The 22,131-nt window shown below is 45.2% G+C and overlaps 1 protein-coding gene across 1 annotated transcript in view; it reads right to left on the bottom strand.

Moving 5' to 3' along the window:
- SLC1A4 (solute carrier family 1 member 4) overlaps nucleotides 1-22,131 on the bottom strand; it is a 29,115-nt gene that overhangs the window by 6,398 nt on the left and 586 nt on the right. The window contains 7 exon segments of the mRNA XM_040553149.1: nucleotides 211-345; nucleotides 1,943-2,137; nucleotides 3,199-3,432; nucleotides 6,730-6,896; nucleotides 12,595-12,657; nucleotides 13,407-13,449; nucleotides 22,093-22,131. Coding sequence (XP_040409083.1) covers nucleotides 211-345; nucleotides 1,943-2,137; nucleotides 3,199-3,432; nucleotides 6,730-6,896; nucleotides 12,595-12,657; nucleotides 13,407-13,449; nucleotides 22,093-22,131 — 876 coding nt within the window.

Raw genomic sequence — 22,131 nt, 5'->3', positions numbered from 1 at the left:
AAGAGGGATTGTAACATTCTAACTGCTTTAACTGAGCAGGGACTGCCTTTTCCATCATTCTCCATCACCTGTCAGGAATTCCCTGTCCTGTAGACAGCTACGTCTTGTCAAGTTTTATTTTATACTACTCTACTTTGACTACCCTGAGCCATATTTCCAGCTGAAAACACTGTCATGCAACAGCACGTACACGTGGCCTAAAGTACTTACACAATCCAGTCCACTGCTAGTATCAAGGAGAGATCGTTGGTCGGAAGTCCAATGGCCTCCAAGATAATAGCAATGGTGAGGACTCCCCCGGCTGGGACCCCGGCTGCACCCACGCTGGACGCAGTTGCTGTCACACTGCAAACCAATTTGTATTTCTGGTTAGCATTACAGCACACATTTCCCCGCTACGGCAATTGTAAACACAGTCTACAGCAAGGACACGCAGATCATTTGCTTCCCAGGCAAATCCCTTCCTGCTTGTTGATGCGTAGTAATGGGAATAGAGTACAGTTGCTCAGCAGGCATCTGCAGCAGCTACCAAGGTAATGGCTCTGTTTTTAATACTATCATTGCCTTTTTTGGGGGAAAAAAACAAAACCTGAACTATTTCCCACTACCTTACTACTATGTCCATTTCCAAGTCACGTATTGGTTCAAAGATGCTGAATACATTTTATCTTTTGGCCCCACATGCAAAAAGGTAAACTGTGCCGTGCACTGAAAAGGGTACAGAGGAAGCCAGCTCCACAACAGGGAGCAGCACTGTCGAGCTAGGGCTATGCCGAAGCTAATTAGCTCTGACCAAGACTTCAAAACCCAGCCTGAGTGCTGTGCAGGACTAATGTGCTTTAAGACCTCGTCTCAAAAGTCCAAGTATGCTGTTCATAGACACATGCTAATGGCACTATCCCTTCTCTGTGTTTCGCTTGCATCCAAACAGACCTGAAAGCAGTGCATGTGCTAATGGACATGGATCATGCACCTTTTTGTTTGCAGATGTCTATAACGGTATTTTCCTTGGGCTGTTATTGGGTAGTCCTCAGGCCTGTGTTAACGCCTGATTCACTGTGAGTACCTGAAAGGCTAATTTCGCCATCTGCAAAGAAAATAATGCCCCAGCCCTGTCTTAAATAGACAAACAATATACTGAGAAATGCAATAAGGAAGGAAATAAAACCTGGCCAGGAAGGGTAAAAAATGCAAGGTCCTAAGAGGTATCTGGTGGATACAGCTTATGGATTCTTGGCACAGTGAGGGGGGGCTAGAAATCCTAGGATACTCACTTCAGGGATTTTGGGGAGCGAATTAAAGAGATTGACACTTCATGGGATATGGGACCTGGGAGGATGTTCCAGGCATGGAGAGGATAGAGTCCCAGAGAAGGAGGCAGGACTGAGGTGGTGGAGGAGATAATGGGGAAAAGCATAACAATCAGGAGGGGGATGATCATTGTCTGACCTGGGAAACCAGTGATGCGGTGTTTGGAAGGGCAGAGGTAAACAAGAACAGAGTCTTCAGTATGACATTGATACAAAAGGAACTGAGAAGCTGGCAGGAGGATTTTCTAGGACATTCAGAAGGTAAATATGGGGTAGCTTTCTGCTTAGAGCAGCATGCCACAGTTATTCAGCTTAACGGCAAGTGGAGTTACGGGAGATCCTTAAAGAAGGAGACGAATTTGATACAAGGAACAGCTTTAAACAGCTCAAAGTCTGTTTCATAATTCAGTTACTCCTCCCAGGTCCCACCTTTTATTAAATAGAGATTCTAGCCTGTCTTCTAAAGCTTGAAAGACTCTGTTCTTTAATGACCCTGTAATTATGTTTCATAGCAGTTTGCTAGCTTGAAGTCAGAGATGTGGAATGCAAACTGCTAGCTATTAACAGGGAGACCACAGGCTTTAATGTGTCTGGGGGCCAGAAGGATGTGGTTACAATAGCAAGCAACTTACAGAATAGTGAAGATTTGCCCAGCGTTGAGGTCAACATTGTTCAGCTGAGCAATGAACACGGCTGCCATGCACTGAAAAATAGCAGCTCCATCCATGTTCACAGTTGCACCGATAGGAAGGATAAACCTGCTGATCCTGTGGTCGACTCCATTGTTTTCCTCAATACACTTAATCATTGATGGAAGAGTGGCTGAACTAGAAACACAGAATAGGAAAAAAAAAAATCAAACACAAAGCATCAGGGTGCACTGAATGGAAAGCCGCTGCCTCACGACTGTCATGTTTCTAACATGCTGCAGAACAGACTGTCAAGAAGATGATGCCATTTTGTAGTCCCTCTCTGTCATGACAGCAGCATCCCTCCTTGTTGGTCTTCAGTCACAGTATTTAATAATTTGCTTCCATCCAGAAATAGCTGGTAAGGACTCAAACCTCCAAGACGCAAGAACTCACAACCTAACTCAGTATGAGGCATAATAGTGCTGTGGAACGATAAGGTCTCAAAACCTGCTGTACTATTACTTTCTCAAATGAACAGGCAAATCAAAAAACACTGCTGGACTTACTTCTTGCATTATAAATTGTAAGGTTTCATTCATAAACTCTCTCCTACTTCGTGTTTAACTGGGATCCTGTGACAGTCATGCATCTACTCCTTTTGGAGATGACCTGAAATGATTTTATTTAGTTATGATCTTTGATCAGGAGCTCGCCCCTTGGGAAAAGTGTAAATGCCATGCTCAATAATTTGGCAGTCTTTGGTTACGACAAATAAAAGCTGTTCATGCCAGAGCTTTGACATCAAGAATGCTAAGTCACTTTACACTAGCTAATAAATCTGCTTTACCCCTGCAAAATCAGTCTACAGTTGTTCTAGATCCTGCTGAACTTGGATAACTAAACATCACGGGACAAAGTCCCTCACTACTGATGCTCACTTTACTTAAAATTGAAAGGACAGCTGGCAAGATCTTTTTAAGGCAAATACTTTCACCTTTTCCCCCCAGAATTTCCAACTCAGCATAATGCTACATTCCCAGTATCTTGAGGAATTGTTTTCAACAGCTAATTATCAGTATTTTCTGTGCGATGGGCTGCTGACAACAGTGTGACTCCCTATGCTCAGTAGCCTCTTTTTGCAATCTCAGGAATAGTATTTTCACCTAAAACTCAACACAATTTGGTGTTAGGATATAACCAGCTTGCAGTCACTAATACAACTGGTCTATAGTCCCAGAAGAAGCACGGAAACCCACCTAGAGCAAGTGGCAAAGGCAGTGGCAAACGGTGTGATGAGTCCTAAGAGAAAACGGTACGGATTTTGACGTGTGGATGCAAAATAAATGAGCGGCAGAATGATTCCTCCATGGATGAAGTGGCCCAGAATAGAGGCGAAGATGTATTTTCCCAGGCTGGTCACCAGAAGTACAATATCTTCCATTTCCACAATCTTGCTCCCAACAAGGAACATAATGCCAATAGGTACATACCTGTGTGAAGAAATATGGCCTGTCATTAAGTACAATAAAATAAAACACCTTGAAAAACATGCTTTTTTCCCCTCTAGAGATAACATTCTTCTAAGAATATGGTGCTCCTACTGAAGAGAAGCACCATACCCCACCACACGCTCAGGTTACTCAAATTTCGTAGGCCTCTTTTACACACTTGCTTGGTGGAAGGCAAACAGTCAAACTGGAAAAGCTCTGTTCAGCTAGACACTCAGAGAAATATCCAGGAAAATGCAGAAAGGAAGCCTAGCAAGAAGTAGAAACACTGGCTGAAGCTGAAGACACTGGTGTGATGCTTTAGCGCATCAGGGAGGAAGGCAGGCAAAGACCCTAAGCTAAGGTCACTACTGAAGGGAAGGTAGATGTTCAAAAAGGAGCAGTATCATGTCAATGGAGTGGAGAAAAAATTGGAAGAGTGAGGTGAATTTAGGTCATTAAAATGGTGGACACACTGGGTGCCAACACGTTCAGTGTGGGAAAGAAGCAGCTATGCCCATACCAGTGACCCATACTGCAGAGCTCAGCTAAAAGCTGCTGATGCACTTGCCAAAGAAAGCAATTAACTCTGCTATTTGCCTACCAAAGAAAGACTAAGTCAAACGACCAGGCTTCCAGAGCCTCCCTCAAGTCAGCAGCCACGTATGTACATTCCCACCTCTCCTATCTAGAAATGTCTTCGGACGTCAGCGTTTGTTTGAAGTTTCCTTTGTCAGAAAGGCTTGGAACTGTTCCAGGGGAAGGGCCACATGTGGGACACAGCCACACCTCTGCCCATAATAGTGCAGCTGAGAACAGCCCTGAAAAGACAGAACTGCTCTTACATCTGCAGCACAACAGCTACTAAGCGAACTTTTGGAATCACTTCAGACCCAGCCTCATTTCCTCCGAAGCTGTATTTGGCAAGCCTGTGTCTGAGTACCTCTACCTATTACTGTATCTGAGATTAAAAAAAGACTAAAAGGTCACACGGCTCTCCAAAACGCTGCCCCAGACACACATGACTGCAAAAGATATGCATGCACATCTCAGGAATAAAGGAAGTTTTTATCCCACTCTTGCCTGCAACCCAGTGCTTGTGTTCAGCAATGCTGATCAGTGGAGTCAGCACAGACTTCAAAAGGTTTGGAAACATGTGCAAGCCTTAAGGCTGCCGAGATCAGCCGCTTCTTCCTCATCTGCTGAGGGAGACCTTAGCAGTTGTGCAGCTCCTCTGTTCTGCACCTCCTTATGTCCCAGGTCAATGTGAGCGTCCTTTCTCTGGCCTCTACTGGCCAAATCTCTGGAAGGGCGTGTTGAACCTTCCCCACCTAGCCTTTGCCAGACCAGCCAGGTCTATCTGAGCCCCAGTCCTGCAAGAGCTCTCCAAACACAAACGCTGGACTTGGACCTGAGGCTGGATACCTCCCTTTGAAGATGGAGGCTGGAGAGGAAGGAGCTGGGAGTTGAGACTAAAGTGCTGCTAAATACAAGGAAGGCTGATGAATGGGACTGTAAAAGAGCCTTTTCTCTTGGTAACATGATTTGACTCATTCCACAGCGTCCTCTGGGAAGCACATGCAGCTCAATATATTTTGGATAAATACCGGGATGACACAAGAGCCTTAAGGAAGGAAAGAGAAGAAGTAAGGACTGTGGTGCAATACAATGTTAAGAGTCAGCTGTGGTCCCAATAATCCCAAAGTAAAGGATTACATACCATCTGATTAGCCTGAAGTGTTAGCACTATAATCAGCTGAATACAAGAACTGCCTCTTATCAGTATTCAGTGTCCAAGGAATTACACTCAGGAGCAAAAGACTTAAGCTGCTTTCAAACTTCAAATTTTTCAATCCCTTAGGACAGCAACTAACAGAGAGATCTGCCTGTGTAAATTCAGGTCTTTTCTTAAAACCTTTCTGCTTCTTAGAGGGAGAAAAATAGTAGGAATCAAAAAATGCAGAAAGAGGGGAGAAAACACACCTTTGCTGAGGTAACCTTATAGCTTTTCCAGCATAACTTTAGAAAGGGAGTGAGAAATATCCTACTGTTAATTTGTTAGCTCACTGTCCTTATGAATATTTTTATTTTTGCATGTGAGGTATTATTAGCACCACTGGTTTCACAGGAGGAACTTAGACCCTCCCAGCTGCACAAGAGCGACCATGCTACTGCTCTGAGGCCTAGATTCACACTGCCTGATAGACAAAACCTGGTCAGGAGGCTGCTCCAGAGCTTAGGTTGCCTGAACCTATTGATTTCTCTCTGGACAGAAAGTTCAGTGTACCCTTGTTCCTAACATACAGGCTTTTGCTGGGTGCCAAAAGCTTTGTGAGATCTGTCAGAGCAACATCCACAACATAAATGTGTCTGGACTTCAGGGAATTGAGTGAAGTAATGGATTTGCTCATTAAGAGGCAGGAGACAAACGATCAAACCTTAGGAAACACCTATTCTTTGGCATGGGATAGCAAGAAGCATCCTTGGAGAAGCACAAACAAGAAACAAACTCTCTGCTAGTTACACTGGTTCCTGCTTCACCCAGGAAAATGAATAAAATCTTAGAATATGAACAGAGATTTAAAGATCCGCTATTATCTGCTGATAAAAATAACGGACACTCAATAGCCAGCACTACTGTTTCAGTAGGATGGAGACCATTCCCCTGGAGACTATTTCCCCCTTCTGTGGAAAGGGATGTAGGTTCTGTCACCCTGTGATCCAAGTGGACACGCGGGGCTCTGTATTCTTGCACTCAGCAAGGCTCCTCTCAAACCACGTAACAGTGAGCGGGGCTATCTTTTGATCTCCTCGGGTATCTTTCAGGTCAGTACAAGAAACCATCTGACCATCAGAAAAGCCGAGGCATGAAGCTACAAGCATGATTTTGGCACCGCATTTAGCACATTTGAAGGTGCACTCCAAGAACAAACAACCCTGGCTTTTACGTGGCCACGTTCCTCACTTGCTCACACCTCATTTATTCATGCAAAACCGTTGCCTTTAGGCACATGATGGCAGCTAGCCATGGGCTTATGTTGTTTTGAAATAGAGCGTTGTCCTTCCTCTAATTGAAACGGAGTTCTGGAGAGGACTTTTAAGCAGCAATCTATCTCATACCTTAGCTATGCACAACAGGTTGAAGGCAAGAAGAAAATACACTACAGAGTAACATCATGACATTCACTTTTGCTGTGGTGAAGGATCTGGTGTGAAAAAGCTGGAGAGATGGACAGATGGTGGGATTCCTGAACTAAGCATAACGATCTAGTGCGGATGTACCTGCAGTCACACACTTACCACATAATCCAGGTGACCAAGACCATAGTTGCCTCATTGAACGAATTAAAGAAGCGAATGAGATCTTCTCCTTCCCGGCCAAGCTTCTTCAGTGCCACTCCTAAAACCAGAGCAAACAGCACAAGGCCCAGGATATTCATCCCTTCAATCTCATTACCGACAGGGATCTGTAGAGGTAAAATAAGGAGACTTGTTAGATGTGAGACTGATGCAAAACCCAACAAAAGGGTCATCTCGTCTTGTTGCTGTCTGACTGACCTAAAGTCAACATGCAGAACTTATTTTGGGAAGGACAGCACTTTACTTGAGACAGCTCAGCATTGCAGAACGGAAACGCTGTACGCAGTTGAAAGGAACCAAACAAGATCTGGATTTAGTCCTGATACAAAATTCCTTGGTTCCAGCTAGCGTGGATTTACTGAAGAGGGAAAGGGCCTGCTGCTACCTGCCCTTACACCCTTCAATACACTATAATATCCAAACACACTGTTATTCCCTGACACTTCTGAGAGGAATCTACTTTCAGAAACTGCTAGCTCCATTGCTTTAGTACAATTTTTATACCGAGGTGAAAACCATGAGAAAACATTCAATGTTACAAAGTGGAAAGGAGAAAAAAGGCAGAGTAAAGTAGCAAAGTGGGAAAGCCACTCATTCATGTCTCCACATCAGCCAGGGGAGATGCACAGAGAACAGAAGAAATACGTGTTCTCCTTCTCAGAAATTGTGTGTCTGTGTGGTACAAGTAAGAGGATAAAAACCAGGATCTGTCTATTCACAAAAACTAACCTACTCATAAGTCTGGTCAGCTGCTCCTTCACGATTCGCCTCTCAAGAAGAGCTGGGACTTTTTTGGCAAAGTAGTATTGCATGAACTGAGGGAATGTTCTTGTGGCTTCATAAAAATACAACTGTTTTGACAAATATTTTTTTCCTCCAACTTGGCAGTACAAGCTCTACATGTCAATTTTTTGTTTTATTTGGAAGGGCTTCTAAAACAAATTAGATTTATGGACAAGTTTTGTCCTTTTGGCTAGTTTAAGTAGACACTAGCTCAACACTAGGAAAGAAAAACATATTCTCAGCTAAAAGCTTAAAATGAATATTGACTAAAGAACTCAGGGTACTGATCTCCTACAGATAAAAGCAGCGTGCCTGGGATGATACTTGCTCTGGAAATATACTGCTGAACTGGACTGTCTCTTAGTGACAGGTGGAAAGAAAGAGCTGCACAGAAGGGGATAAAATAAATTATACACAAACCAGTGCGAAGGTTAAACTGCTGTTAACAACAGTGTTTATGAGGACAGACACTGAAGGTTCTGGCTTTTTATTTGATAGCTACTAAATAATTAGATATAGGAGCTGTGATTTTTTTTTTTAAGGTAGTTGCTTGTTCAGGGCAAAGTTAGTATTTATTTGATTTCAGACTGAAAGAAGTGAAAACATGGACAGCATATTAGTACTGGGACTCAGTGTATCTCCAGAGATGTCTGAAGAAATGTGTTGTTTTCTGCACACACAGCAACTTTTCCGTCTGCTAGTTTTGTCTGTATTCTCTTTTGTGTGTCTGAAAACCCTAAACTCTTCTCGGGCTTAGACAAGTTAGACAAAAAAAATGAGACCTTCCTACTAATTCAATAAACGGTCTGTGTACACAGTATGTGCACATTTTTCTACTTTTCACTTTTGTTGGTAAAAATAGGATAGGAAAACGGTTCTAGCAGCCTTATAGTAAATCTTAACTAAGTTTCAGTGACAGTTCATCAGATCAATGTATGAGCGTTGAATTTTATGACAGATTTATTCACAGAAAGTAAATAAATATGCAGTAAAATAATGCTGCTTGACTTTTTTTTTTTTCTTGTAGGCCACGTCATTTCATCAAAACAAAGATTGCTCTGAGAAATGTCAACTCAGGTAAGGTAAGCGTTTTTACGTCAGAAAACAGTTCACACGGAGCAAATGGAATACTTTGCCATTTCGACACAACTTTTCACCTTGGTATTTTAGAATTATTATTCTATTATATAACATCTTATATCAGGTTCATTTGATACAAGGTTAATATGAAAATCCCTGCTTGGAACAAAATTTTACCATAATGGGCCCCAATTTTTTCCACCCCAAAGAATGTTTTTACAAAAACAAACCAAGACAAACAAACAAAAACAAAAACAAACCCACAACACTGAATGGTCTTTTTGTTTGTTTCAGTTCTCATTCAGGCAAAAAAAAAATCTGTATCAAACTTTGCTATGCAACACACACAGTGTTTCAAGCTGCTGAAAGTGCCCAGCATCCTGACCTGGATGTTAGCAGGAGGGAATTTCACGACACTACTTACACCAGTGTTTTGCAAAGTATCTCTATCCTTTAAACCCCTTCTGCTGGAGAACTGCTTCTCAACTCATTAATGCAGCAGCGTGAGCCTGAAGCCTAGCAACCCGCTACCGTTTGGGCTTCCCAACGATCTGCTCTCAAGAATGAGGCAGAACTGCGCTGAATCTGCAAGAGGATCACGCAGCTTCCCACCAGCTGTGTACGGCATCCAGGGACACAGAGCGGGACCCAGAGAGAGCTCCTTGTGCCCAATTTGGAACATCATTTCCCTGATTAGAGTAGGTCAGTGCTCTTCTGGTTCATTCAGACCCCACAAGCATCAGCCACTCCACCTCATTCATAGCAATGGGTGTCAAAGGCTTGCCAAATTTTGCTCCTGGAAAGGTAGGAGGGCAAGACATGCTACTCTCACCTCCAGTTAGCTACAGCCAGGGTACACGCAGCTTCTCACCTTCTGTTAACGTTCACAGTGGCCTACTGTGCATAAACCGGCCAATTCTTCTCAAAGTCCTTCACCCCATCCCTCTCCAGAATGACAATACACGGAGTTTAGTCCTCTTTCGTCCTTGGAGATGTCTCTCTCCACCTTGCTCCCAGCTGCTGCTGTTCTCCAGGTGCTCACACTTCAGAGCCCTTTTAAGCCTAGCTCTTGGAATTTAGAGACCCCTGAGCTCTTGGTGACAAGAGAGAGGACTCTGTGCACAGCCACCGAAAACTTCTTAGCTGTTTCCCTCTTCGTTGTCGTGTCCCCCCTGCCTTCACATCTTGCTCACATTTTCTTCCTTTTCAGCCCATTTCTTTCCAACACACAGCGTTCCCCATCACCTATTATCACTGAGAATTTAGGCAGAAGTTCCCTTGATGTTCAGGGAAGAGTCTGCAGTATTCGGGGAATTTCGTTTCCTTGCAGCAAAATACGGAAAAAGCCCAGCAGTAAATCCTCAGCGGAAGATCCTCTCAATCCCTGCCTCTAAAACTGGCAGATGCTGAACAGCCTTTTTGTACTCTAACAGAAGAGTCCATCATCCCAAAGGAGCTGCCAAGCCAAGCAGCATTGTGGACACCAAACAAAAACAGCTTTAATGAGAGCTTTGTTCCTGGGTAAACTATGGAGCGCGTTATTGTTTGCCTGAAATTATGTCCCCTAATAGAAAGATTCATAGATCTCTTCTGGTCCTTGAAGCCTCTGAAGATCCTATTGTTTTTTAGCTCTTAAAAACAAAACGTGTATTAAGGAAACAACTGCTGACATTGAGCTATCCCAGTAGTAGGTGGCTGAAAAGAAAGTGCAGCCATGTGATGCGAGGAAGAAGAGCAATGAGCAGTTTGTGTATTTTTTCTACAGCCACAAGAGGAACTCAGCATCCCTCACAGCCTCCCGTTGCTGCAGATGGGGAACTAAGATAGTCTGTGCCCCAGGAAGCCTTGCTGCCAAAGAGACAGAGAGGATGTAGCCATAAAAGCTAGGTAAACACGAGGGAGCATGTGAAACAACACGAAGAATGTGGCTGAGCAGACACCTACGTGCCCCACTACTCATATCCACAGCAAGAGAAGACAGGAATTATTAACCAGTGGAAAAAAAATCAACGTAACATTTTGTTCTACACAGTTTATATGGAAAGAAGAAAGAAAAAATTTCCCGTCTTCAAATATTCTGCTGATGAAAGAAAACATTAGATAGGAATACCATCTTGCTTCCTGCAACCCAGCTTCTATGGCTATGATATTTATACTATGCATTATCCAAAAATCATACTCTTCCTTTCCAAACTTAATTCTCATCTATCCGTAACTAATGTAGTCAGACCGGTACTGAAACTGAGCTAACAACACTGAGATGGTATTTTTTGTTTTTATTATTATTTGGTCCCTTCTTCCCTAGAGACAGTAGGACGTCTTCTGTAATTATAGAAGCTGAGATCTAGTTTCATTCCAAAAACTGAAGAAAGTTTTGGGAAAGTAATAGGGGAAATAACATTTACATCATAACCACTGGCAAAACCAGACACCAGTGACAAATTCAGAATATTTTTTTGTGATATTACATCAATCTGGAATCTGCTAAGTGAGAAAAAAAGCAAGAAAACTGAAAAATAATCTCACATTTCAAATTGACTAAAGGCGCATTTTTATCTGTTGAGGAAGCACGATGACTTTAAAAAGAATTTTAGAAGTGCTCCGTGTCTGAGCCTACGTCCAATGGGTATGGTTGGCCCCAATCAGTGCTTGGTTGGCAAGAAGCTCCTCCAATCTTATTCACTGAAGATGAATAAGAGGAGTCTTATCCACCTTCCATTTACTCCTGCTTAAATGAATAACTTCACACTCTGTAAGCAAACACACATGCCTAAGTACATATTGTTACAGCTTTTCATGTTGAAATTGGTTGCAGCAGCACAAGGCTGCACAGGCATGTATTGCCTGAGGATATAATGGCATGAGAAAAGAAAGTGCTCTTTTGGGGTCACATGGCTCTTCTGCAGTCATTCCCACGCACCCGTGTCAGATAGGGTGAGCGCAGATCTGGGCTAATGCGATCTTACAGGCACGGGCAGAGCCCGAGCAGATGGGGCTGCCTCCTTCCCCAGTTAAACTGCTCGCTGCAGGATAGAAGGCTTGACTTTTCCCCTGCTCAGCTCTTGTGCCATCGAAGTCACCTGCCACCCTGCCTCCAGGACTGGTGAAAGTTCAGCCCGTGAGCCCAAAGCAGAGTTTGAAAACACAGCATTCTGCATCGCCTGCTCACATGCCATGCACGGAGAGGAGAAGGTAATGAGGCCAGTACTTCCTGCACTCGGGATTCGCTTCAGAGCATAAACTGCCTTCCACACAGATTGGTGGAACTGGTGGGCAAGCCCCACCTCAGCCCTTTCACAACAAGGTGACAAAGGTCTTGCCCTAGTGAGATATAAATCATACTAAAAACACAGTAGTATATCTGATAATCATTTTAGACAGTCAGGGCAAACCTGAGAAATACAAAAAAAAACTGAAAGTCATTTCCAGGGTCAGTCCTGTCTCCCCAAAATCCCACAAAAGCACATGGGACATTTCATTTGGAGTGAGGTGAAATGCTGTAGGGTGAGATGCCTGGTCTGTTTTGTAGCATGCTGTCTGTAAGGCAAAGTTAATTACTGCTGGATCTGTAACATGTTGGCTCTGGCCAGTAATGAAGATGTTTGATTTTCTGATTGCTACTTAACTCCAAGGCTACAGAAAATTATTTGGAAATACGAGGTAGAGGGACTAATCAAAACTTAGATCAGGTGAGTCTGGGTCTCAGAAAGCATGTCTTAAAAATAAGGTATCAAGTGTAAGCTTAGTTGAGTCCAACTCTCTTATCCATCATAGCTTTGTTTTGTGACTGTGACTAACTCATCAGGCTTGTGTGTCTAAGTTCCAGACAAAGAGAAGTATCTTGTTTCTTTCCTATGAGTGCTGGGAGGGATTAAAGACTGTGAGGCAGTCAAATATTATAGCTACCATGGGTGTGTATAAAAACCGAAGAAGTAACCTTACCTTTTCCACCGTGACATTTCCAGAGGTAGTATTTCTGAGCACTGTCTTATACTCTGTTACATACTGCAGGTAAGGAAAAAGAAAGAAAAAAAACAGTTTATGCTGAGCAGATCATCAATGTAACTCTATCACCTAGTATTTCACAAAAAGGAGGCTACTATCGGGAACTTGCTCTGGAGACCATACCGTGGAGGAAATGATCCTGCCTTGTGCAGGAAAAGGGGAGCAACAGCACTTGCAGCTCCTTCCCCATGTGGGAACAGAGAGGTGCTATGTGACAACCAAGCTCCCAGGTTTGGGTAGGAGCAGAGGAATTCCCCTCTCCTCTACCCTGCTCTTGCTCATGCACCACACAGTTGCACTGGCTCCTGTGGAAGGCAAGTGGTGCTCGCACTGTTTCACCACTAGAAAACGGTGAGACAGACATTAAAATTGTCAGTAAAGCACCTGAAATCAAGGCCAACAGTTTACTTTGATAAAGAAGCTCACAAGAGCAGGGCACTTCTTTCGGTCTTACTTCTCCAGATACAGCTTTCATGCTTGCCAATTACCTGTGACAATGGCAGCACAGAGGCAAGGAGGACTTGAGTTCATCCCTGAACATACAGAGCCCTGCAAAATCACACCATTTGCCATGGAATTCGTATGTCTGATTACATCAGGTGCTTTTAGAAATTCCCCCTACTGCAAGTTATATGACTTCTTTCTGGCCTTTTTGTTGTTGTTGTTGTTGTTTGGTTTGTTTTTAAATAACAGCAGTCACTTGGTCTCTCTGCAATGCAATTCATGTCCAAAATCCACACATATCTTACCGTTCGGAAAGCTGCAGCAACAAGATTTGCAGGAAACAGGTTTCTGTAAAATACAAACAAGAAAATGAAATATTTCTTTTAGAACTTCTAATATGAATGCATCAGGATGTTCTGCTCTCAGAAACTAAATTCCTTTTGCAAAGGCAAGCACATTGGCATTAGCGAGGTACGTACTACAGCAGAAAGTCTGGCAGCGTGGAGCAAATGTCTTGCTGCTTCTCCAGAGGTGTGACATCTCCACACCTTCTCCTCTTGCTCATCCAGAAAGCCCCTGCTTGCACCCACAGCTGACCATTTGGGTTGGACATCAGAGGCAATCAGACACGACGCTAGTTAAACACACCAGCCAGTGGCTACACAAACTGGCTTAGCCACGCTGGCTGCAGCAACAGCTTACGGCCTCCAGGGTTCGGCAGATTTTTAACATTACTCATGTGATTACAGTTTGCCCACAGCACGAACACGAAGGACAATCTAATCAGCACAATCCACCTCAGCGAACAGCTTAAGCCTTCAGCACAACAAGGTCGGCTTTCCTGAACACGAAGCTGAAGCAGAACAATGCCATGGGCCAGAGCTGTCTGCGAGTGCTGGAGCGGTTAAACGGCATGGATGAACGTAGTGGCACATGGTAGGGAAAGCTGCAACACCCGAATTCACAGTGCCTTCACCCAGAAATGCACATTGAGCAGCAGGTCTGTGCAGAGAGGATAGCGTGCAAAGTGACAAACGCTTGCATCGGGCACTCGGTGCATCTATTAAGCAACACAGACAGGCAAAATGATTAACTGGGGCATGTAAGGAAGAAGTTGCTTCTTGTTGCATTTTATAGTTCACCAGTTGTTTTTAATGCCACGCTTCCTTTCTTTCCATACGGTGGGTAAAGAGCATGAGCTTCCTGAGCCAAACAGCAGCTTTTTTTGCTGTGTCAGAACGCAAAATGGGCACAGAAGCAGCTCCTCACCAGGCAGACGACAGGACCCTAGCTGGTGAGGGCAGGGAGGCTGGGGGGATGAACTGGAAACACTGCCAGCTGTACGGAGGGACAGGAATTCTCATGGTAAGAAAACAAAAGACCTTACCCAGAGCCAATTAATTGTGGCAAAAAGAATTGGGGTAGCTTCTCCCCATCCTTTGCTCCTCGCACTGCACAGAAATGGGCTCAAAGAAAGCCGCAGTTCTCTTCAATCTCTGTCCTGTTATCCCCCCCAGTTTTGCTGTACTTATCCTGGCAAACACAATTTTAAATCAGGGTTTTGGTTGCGATCATCCCATGAAAGCTCAAATCCAAACCACAACAAGAAACAGAGCAGCAGAGTCAAATCTTCGAAAGCAAGAGGGAGAGGAGCTCATGAAAGATTAAGATACGGCACAGATAAGGACTTCGGTCTTTTCCATTGCGCAGCTCTGTAACCCTGCCACACGACGAGGATTTTCCCACAGCCTTGACAACAGTGCGAAGCACACAGCCCTTCATCAAACGTGGGGCTGCTGAGAACTGCCTCACCCCCTCCTCCTGTTGCACTACAAGTGTGTCAGGAGGCAGCTGTATAGGACAACCTGTTTTAAGAATAATTGGACTTTTTGAGTCTAAATTCCACTTAGCATGCAATTTTTTCTCCTTTGCCAATATAGCCGTCTGCCTGAAAGCAGGAGACAGCTCTAACCCCACAAAGATGCTTAAGAACTGGTCATGTAGTACATATGGAGCTGCTAAAATGCAGAAATGCTTTCACAGCTGGAACTTTTGGGTGCAGAAAAACCTCCCAAAGTCAAAGCACACTTATTTCTATCTGGAGTAAAATGCCACATGTATGAATGGGCCAGCTCAGTGCATATTTTTAACCAAAAGAAAAAGGAAAACATGCTGTTGGAAAAATCAGAACACATCATTTCAATTTTTCGTATCGGGGTGGTTATTAGAAAAGAATTGACTGGATTTTGAAGGAGCAGAGAGATGAAAAAAGACTGAAAACCACCCAGAAATCAATTTTTTTTTTTTTTAAATCAGCTTTTCCATCCTGACAAAACAAAACCATAGGAAGCAACCCCAAAGCCCAAACAATATGTTTCTCCAGCGTTTAAATGTGGCCGAGGAACCCAAACCTCCATAATTTACACAGTACGTCAGGCATGGGCCCCAGTAATTAAACACTAACTTAACTACAAGCATATACTTAAAGCACATACTTGAGTGATGTCAGTAGCCCTACTACATGAAGACAAGGGGCAGGTTCTTGCTTCAGACGCAAAGCAGCGCACTAAGCTATTCAAACGCGAGCATACTGCAGCCGCTCTGCTTCACCCCTGCAGCACCGGCCACTGGACTCGTTTCTGAGGACAGAGAAGAGTGTTTTTGACAGTCCACCAAGTGGTAAATTTGGCTCTCACTCAGTTCAGCAGCTCAGGAGGACCCAAAGGTTCCCTTGCATCACGCGTTTTGTTCCGTCCAACTTTTAAGCACACCTGACTAATTCACGGCATGTATAGAAACGTTTTGCTCCTCTTTGTTTCAAATCCTGGTGTTGAAGAAAAGCACCGAGCTCATAAAAAGCAATCCCCAAATACACAGCTTATCACAGAGACACGAGTTCTGCACAGACCATGCTCATCCCTCACTAAGATCAGTTAGCATGCGAATTAAATTAAGCTTTAATTACACGTGAGTCAGACCGCAGGTTTTCAGCTCCATCACGTAAGATGTCTTTGTGCAAAAACACCACCCCAGTGCCTAAAAAACAGGGGCCAGGATGCCGGGAGCTTCAGGAGGAGACAAAAGCCGCCTCGTGACCTGCCTGGGCACATCTGTGCCCGCAGGCTTCGCTCAGCGTGTGTGGCGAAGCAAAGCTCACCGACCGCAGCAAAGCAGACCCGGGTCTGTCCCCACGAGTCCGCGTCCCCAGGCGAGCCGAGGGGTCGCGCAGGGAAGCGCAAACACCCCTGCTGCCCGGGTGAAGCAGCGAACAGAAAAGCTGGGTAATTGGGCGTGCAAATTAAATGCGGGTGCCTGCCAGCTGGTGCTCCTGCACGGCCCAGATCTGTAGGTTTCTAGCTCTGGATGACATGGATGACATGTCCACACCAGACATGGATAGGGAGCTGAAGGAAATCAGCACGGCTCTGTCACTGGATTGCTGGTTACTGCTGCTCGTTTTGCTGACCCCGTCCCTGCCACTGCCGTGCCCTTGCTGAAGAACGTGGTCGGCTTTTCGCAGCGGGTTATCACAAGAGCATGCCCGCGAGCAAACCCTGAGTCTGGGTGATAAGGAGCCTGGCGCAGGGCTCTGGGATCAGGCAGCCTGGGGCCCATGACGCAAAGAGGTGAAACCTTCGTACTGGTCGAGTATCTGATACAGAGAGACTCTGTGCCCCTCTCGGAGCTGCAGACAGACAAAAAGAACAAAAATCCACAGCTGTCAAGAGTAACAGCTGCACCTTGGGGCCAGAGCGGCAGCTGGGCTGAGCAAGGAAAGCCCCACGTACCTGCACATCGCCTGGTGTGAGGAAGCACCAATCTCAAATTCTCTTAAAATAGGAACCAGATACAGCGACAGCACCAGCAGCAGAAGTTTCGGGGTTTGCATACTTTGTTTGGCTACTCTAAAGAGGAGTTCCTGTAAAGGCTAAAGAAAGATGTATTTTGCCATGCCAGAGCTCACACAAAAGGGAAAGGGGGTTATCGGAGGTGAGGAAGCACAGTATACACCAAGTGTGCAACTGCAGCTCCACGGCAGTGCTCCGGAGACTGTAGCTCCCACTCTTATCGATTTTGACATTATGGTCAAATTCCTCTCTCCTCCTTACCCTGTGTCTTTCCACCAGTGGGGTAAGGCTGGCACAGGAACTCCTTTGCTGTATGTATAAGGGATTATTATTAATCACTGTTTCTAAATGATCCTTTTGCTAGAGCTCTGCAAATTGCTTTGCTCTGGCAGCAAAACCATGAAGGGAAATCCAGGCAAGCAGAACAAAACCCTAAAATAACAAGCATTCCTCTTCTATTGCTTCTTACAAAAAGGTTCCACTTCTGAGGCCAAAAGCCTTGCTGTTGGAAAACGTATTTTTCTGAGGACGCCTGGACCAAGTGGGTGAACATTAGAAAAAAAATATTCTGTATTGTTATCTCCTGTTTTTCAATGAAGTCTTTTCAATGGTAGGAGTCCACCGACAGCAACTTCACTGCCATCTGAAAATCTGCCAGAACACATCACAGTCTGGATTGCTCTAGTAGCTTTACTTTTCTTTCTGTCTCAGGATTTTCATTCACTATCACACAAGAATTTTTCTGGTCTGCATTTCTGTAGGTATGTGGATGCACAATGCAAGTCTTGGATATATACATTAATTGTGAGTGTGTGCATCTGCTTTAACTCGCAGAAACTTGAAGATGTTATTTACTTATAACAGATATTTGATTTTTTTTTTGTCTTAATGGTCCAGTCTGTACTTACTTTGCCTGGGAAATAAAGCATAACTGGGAGGAGTCAGCAGTAAAAGGGAACTAGTTCTGAGAGAAAGGAACACACATGTTCAGAAGCTTTCTACAGATAATTTTAAAAACATATACAGTGCAGGCAGGTGAACAAAAATGCCAAGTGCTTACTACAAAACTCAGTCAGCAACCCCTCCGCTTCAAGGGAGGATCCAGGCTGAGAAAATGACACAAGCAAAGGTGGACAGTAACATTTACTATTTCTTCTTTTTCTGAGGGTACCCCAGAGTTAACAGCTAGTCATCCAGCTACAAAACCTCGTGGTTAGCATATCTCAGGAACATCTGCATAACTGCAGCTGCTCCCAGTCACCTCTTAAATCTAGTTACCACCACGAAGGTGGCATCTCCCCCTCCTTTCCTAACTGTAAAGTTTTGCTCTCTGTTTCCACATCAGGATTTCAGAGTGGAAAACTAGGGCTTTAAGGAGCAAGTGTTTCCGGGGTGACTGGTGTCTGAACAAGTGCTCTGGAGCCCACCTTCTCCAAGGTCCATCCTGGCCCTCTGCTCCTCAGGCCACCTGGCAAAACGCGGTCGCTGCTTTTCCCTGTGCTCAAACTCACGCCTGCCTTTCCTCCGGCTTCGACGGCGCTTGGAGGTAATTCACGGGCTTGCTCACAGCGCCGTGGGTACTCCCTTTGGCAGCCCAGCTGGTAACCTCTGGCAGTGAGACAGAAAGGAGCAATAAAATTTAAACTGCAGTAGGCTTGTCTGTCGGCCCGAGAAACCCTGACCTTACTGCTTGAGGCAAACACCTGGACCTCTGCATACCCTTCCTATAAAAAGCTAATGATGCTACCTCGTTCCCACTCACAACTGCTACAGCTACGGCTGGATTAAAAACAAAAACAGAATTCCCGTCCCAAAGCCAACGCCATGGTTTCAAAATATGTTTTCATCCCAAAATAGGGCAAAGAAAACCACCATCTGAGACCTTTTTTCCACTAAAAGTACTGTAAAATACTTTGTTGAAATGTTCCTTTTTGATGAGTGAGATTTTCTACTCAAGTCTTTCGTTTATAATTCCAGCAAAACATTGACCTCACTGAAACGAAATGTCAGGACCATCCGCCGTTGGAAATTTCGACTGAATCAATAAGTTCCCGCGAAACTGTTCAATGTTGTTGAATCGACAAATACACATCAGAGCCAAAACAAAACTCTGACCTTATTGAAACATGCAGTCTTGACAATTGCCCATCAGAAGCGTTGACAAATCGATAGATTCTTGCAAAACATTTGATCTTGCTGATTCAACCACCTTCCACCGAGCTACGAGGGGGATGTGTTAGTTGGCGGCTGCTGTCACCTCCTCCTCACCACTCCACCTGTCTCTCCCTGGTCAGGCTCTGTCCTCATCTTCTGCTGCTCTGATGTTTGGCACAACGGAGCTGCTCTCCGCGTCAGATGCTCTGGAGATGTTCACAAGGCCCATCTATAGCTGAGACCAGCAGCCTCTGGTTCACCAGTGAGTCACCATTCATTTATTTCTGAAGCCCAAGATAAATCTCTTTTCCAGAGGCCACGTCTGCATGCATAGATGTGTATTTATGTGGAAGCTTTAGACTGGGAAACAGAAAACCATGACCAAGTATTAAGATGACCTCCAGACATCACTGCGACGACGGAAAGCAGCGTCTTTGGTCATTAATTAATAAACTTCCCAAGCGCAGAAAGGATCTGCATCCTGGGAAAGGACACCCTGTGTCATCCCTGCAGAAGCCATGGTAAATATTTGACTCACAGCCGTGACTTCCTTAGGCCACGTGTTGCATGTTTTCAGTACTGCTGGGGGACTCAGCCCGGTTGCTCCTTTTATCTGAAAATGATAGTGATGGTTTTCACCTTTCATCTGAAAATGACTGAGCAGTAAAGCCTTGAGGGACACAAGGACTCTTGTGACACAACTGAAAAACTGAGTTCTCTTTTGTCTAATGGGAAGTTTCATGAACCAAAAACCAAAAAAGCTCAGAGCTGCGAGACCCACCCATGCTGAAGGCAATGGTTTCGGCCCTCCAGAGCTGAGGCCTCCTTAACTGAAGACAAGGCTGGTCTCCTGGAGCCTTCCACCACAGCAGGGACCGAGACCAATTCTCAAACCAAAATTTCCACGTTTTCAAGAACAGTTAAAAAAAATAATAATTAAAAGGGAGAGGTAGGTATTATTTCCAGAGAGTCACACAACTCACTCCATCCCCAGGCCTGTCAGGGATCTATGTTAAGATCAGGAGTTTTAGAGGACAGCACAGTGATGGCTCTGTGTCCAAAATCCTCTCTTTCTGACTAAATTTCGCTGTCATGGCTCTGGCAACTGGACTGCCCGGCGTGGCCACCATAACTCTTGCCTGGAGCTCTGAGAAAAAGTTGAATTCAAAGGGCACCACACATGTGTTGGGGGAAAGCCCCTGGCACCTCACTTCCCGGAGGAAATCAGTCTGCAATCAGCACGCTTCCCCCAAGTCTCGCCATAATGAGCATAACTTTGGAGTGAAGGTCTCAACCCCATCTGCGTTATAACTTGGAAGATGAACTCCCCATCTGCATTTACAGCCCAGAGCAAGAAGCAGCTTTCTGCTCCCAAGTTCACAGACAACATCCACAGTCGCAAGCTCACTGGATCATCCCTGTCCCATTTCTCAGCTACATCCTACTCCACGCAGCATGGCGACACAGCAAAAAAAACACCAGCTGCAGCAGCCATGCTAGGATGCACCCCGGGACAGCCACAACAGTCATCTGCTTCCCAGCACCTACTATCGTGCTGACTCCTCCTTTTGTGATTTTCCTTCACGCTGCTTTTATCAGCCCCTTGCCACCTTCACAGCCAGGCCACCTGCTCCCACTGTCCTGTTATTACTTCTCAACACGGTCTGTCAAGAATTGTCAGGGTTGGCCGTAAGAGGTTACGGATATGAAATATATGATGGCCAATGGGCCACTGGACTGGTCTATCTGGAGATGGGGGAGAAAAGGACAAAAACACGGATTTCTAAATATAGATTTTCTCTTTAGAAACTCTTTTTATCTTTGCTGTCATGTCTGTTTACCCAGATGCATCAAAAAGTCTCTCAGTTGAAAAACTGAACTCAAAAAGCAAAGATACAAATTAAGAGTCCTCCCCTCTGCTTTGCGATGACCAAGATACCTGCTAAGCACAGCTCTTCGGCCACTTGGCTGGTACGTTGCAGGTCATCTCCCTTACCCTTCTGTCTACATCTCGGTAAGAAGACCTGCCACCTCCACAGCCCTCCATTTTCCGACATTTCTGCGAACTTCCACACTCTGTCCTCCACCACTTCCCGTTACTCCCTCAGCTGCATCTGCCAGGGGAGCCCCGGCGGCAGCTCCCCGGTTTTACCTTATTCCACCACTTCCCTCAGACGCTCGCGGTACTTCCCTGTGACCGCCCTCGGGTATGAAAAAGTGGCAGAATCTGACCCAGGATAACAAGACGCATCAGTCCTTCGCGTCTCGGGTTCTGCACCACAAGTCAGCAGAGCGTGAACGCTGCTGGAAGTCTGGGACTCGAGAAGTTGCCTGGATGTCTGCCTCATTTATGTAATTGTTTCTCTTTTATTTAAAGAGCTGGGCAGATCTTGACAAGGCATGGGCTCTGAGAAAAAAGAAAAAAGGTTATGTCTGCAGCTTTTGCCCTTTATGGAGGGTGCTAACATGCCGCGTGATGTTCTGGGTACCTCCTTGATGAAAATACAGGGTTGTGTTTCCACACCTGTACCTAAGGGAGGTGAAGGTGCAACAAGAGGCAAAGACAGGTTGGGATTCCTGTGAAGAGACCGAACAAAGGTTGGAGGGGGGGAAATACAAAAACACAAAAGAAAAAGGTGTGTGTGACAGATGAGAAGAGCTGCCTGGCTCCGGAGACAACAGGCAGTGGAGCAGGAGAAGGTGCCGGGCACCCAGCCCTGGGCAAACACTCGCCACCCTCACAACCACCAGGCCAAAAAGATTAGGAGAGAGGGTGGGAGGAAGGTTGAGGGAAGGCAGGCTGAGGGATGGAAGAAGGCTGAGGGAAGGCAGGCTGAGGGAGCGAGGCGGCCAGCCCGCAGGAGGGAGGAGGGAGGAGGAAGGAGGAAGGAGGGGGGTGCCCGAGCGGCAGCGTGCAACATCGCCGGGTCTGTCATCATCCTCCGGGTCGGGAGGGAGGGAGGGAGGGAAGGAGGGAGGGAGGCCCTACCTGACGAGGTCGAGGAAGGAGTCCACCGTCTTCTTGCTG

The sequence above is a fragment of the Cygnus olor genome, chromosome 3 (assembly GCF_009769625.2).
Source record: "Cygnus olor isolate bCygOlo1 chromosome 3, bCygOlo1.pri.v2, whole genome shotgun sequence".
NCBI lineage: Eukaryota > Metazoa > Chordata > Aves > Anseriformes > Anatidae > Cygnus > Cygnus olor.
Note: the sequence above shows the minus strand (reverse complement) of the source record. Positions and strands in the feature narration are given on the sequence as shown.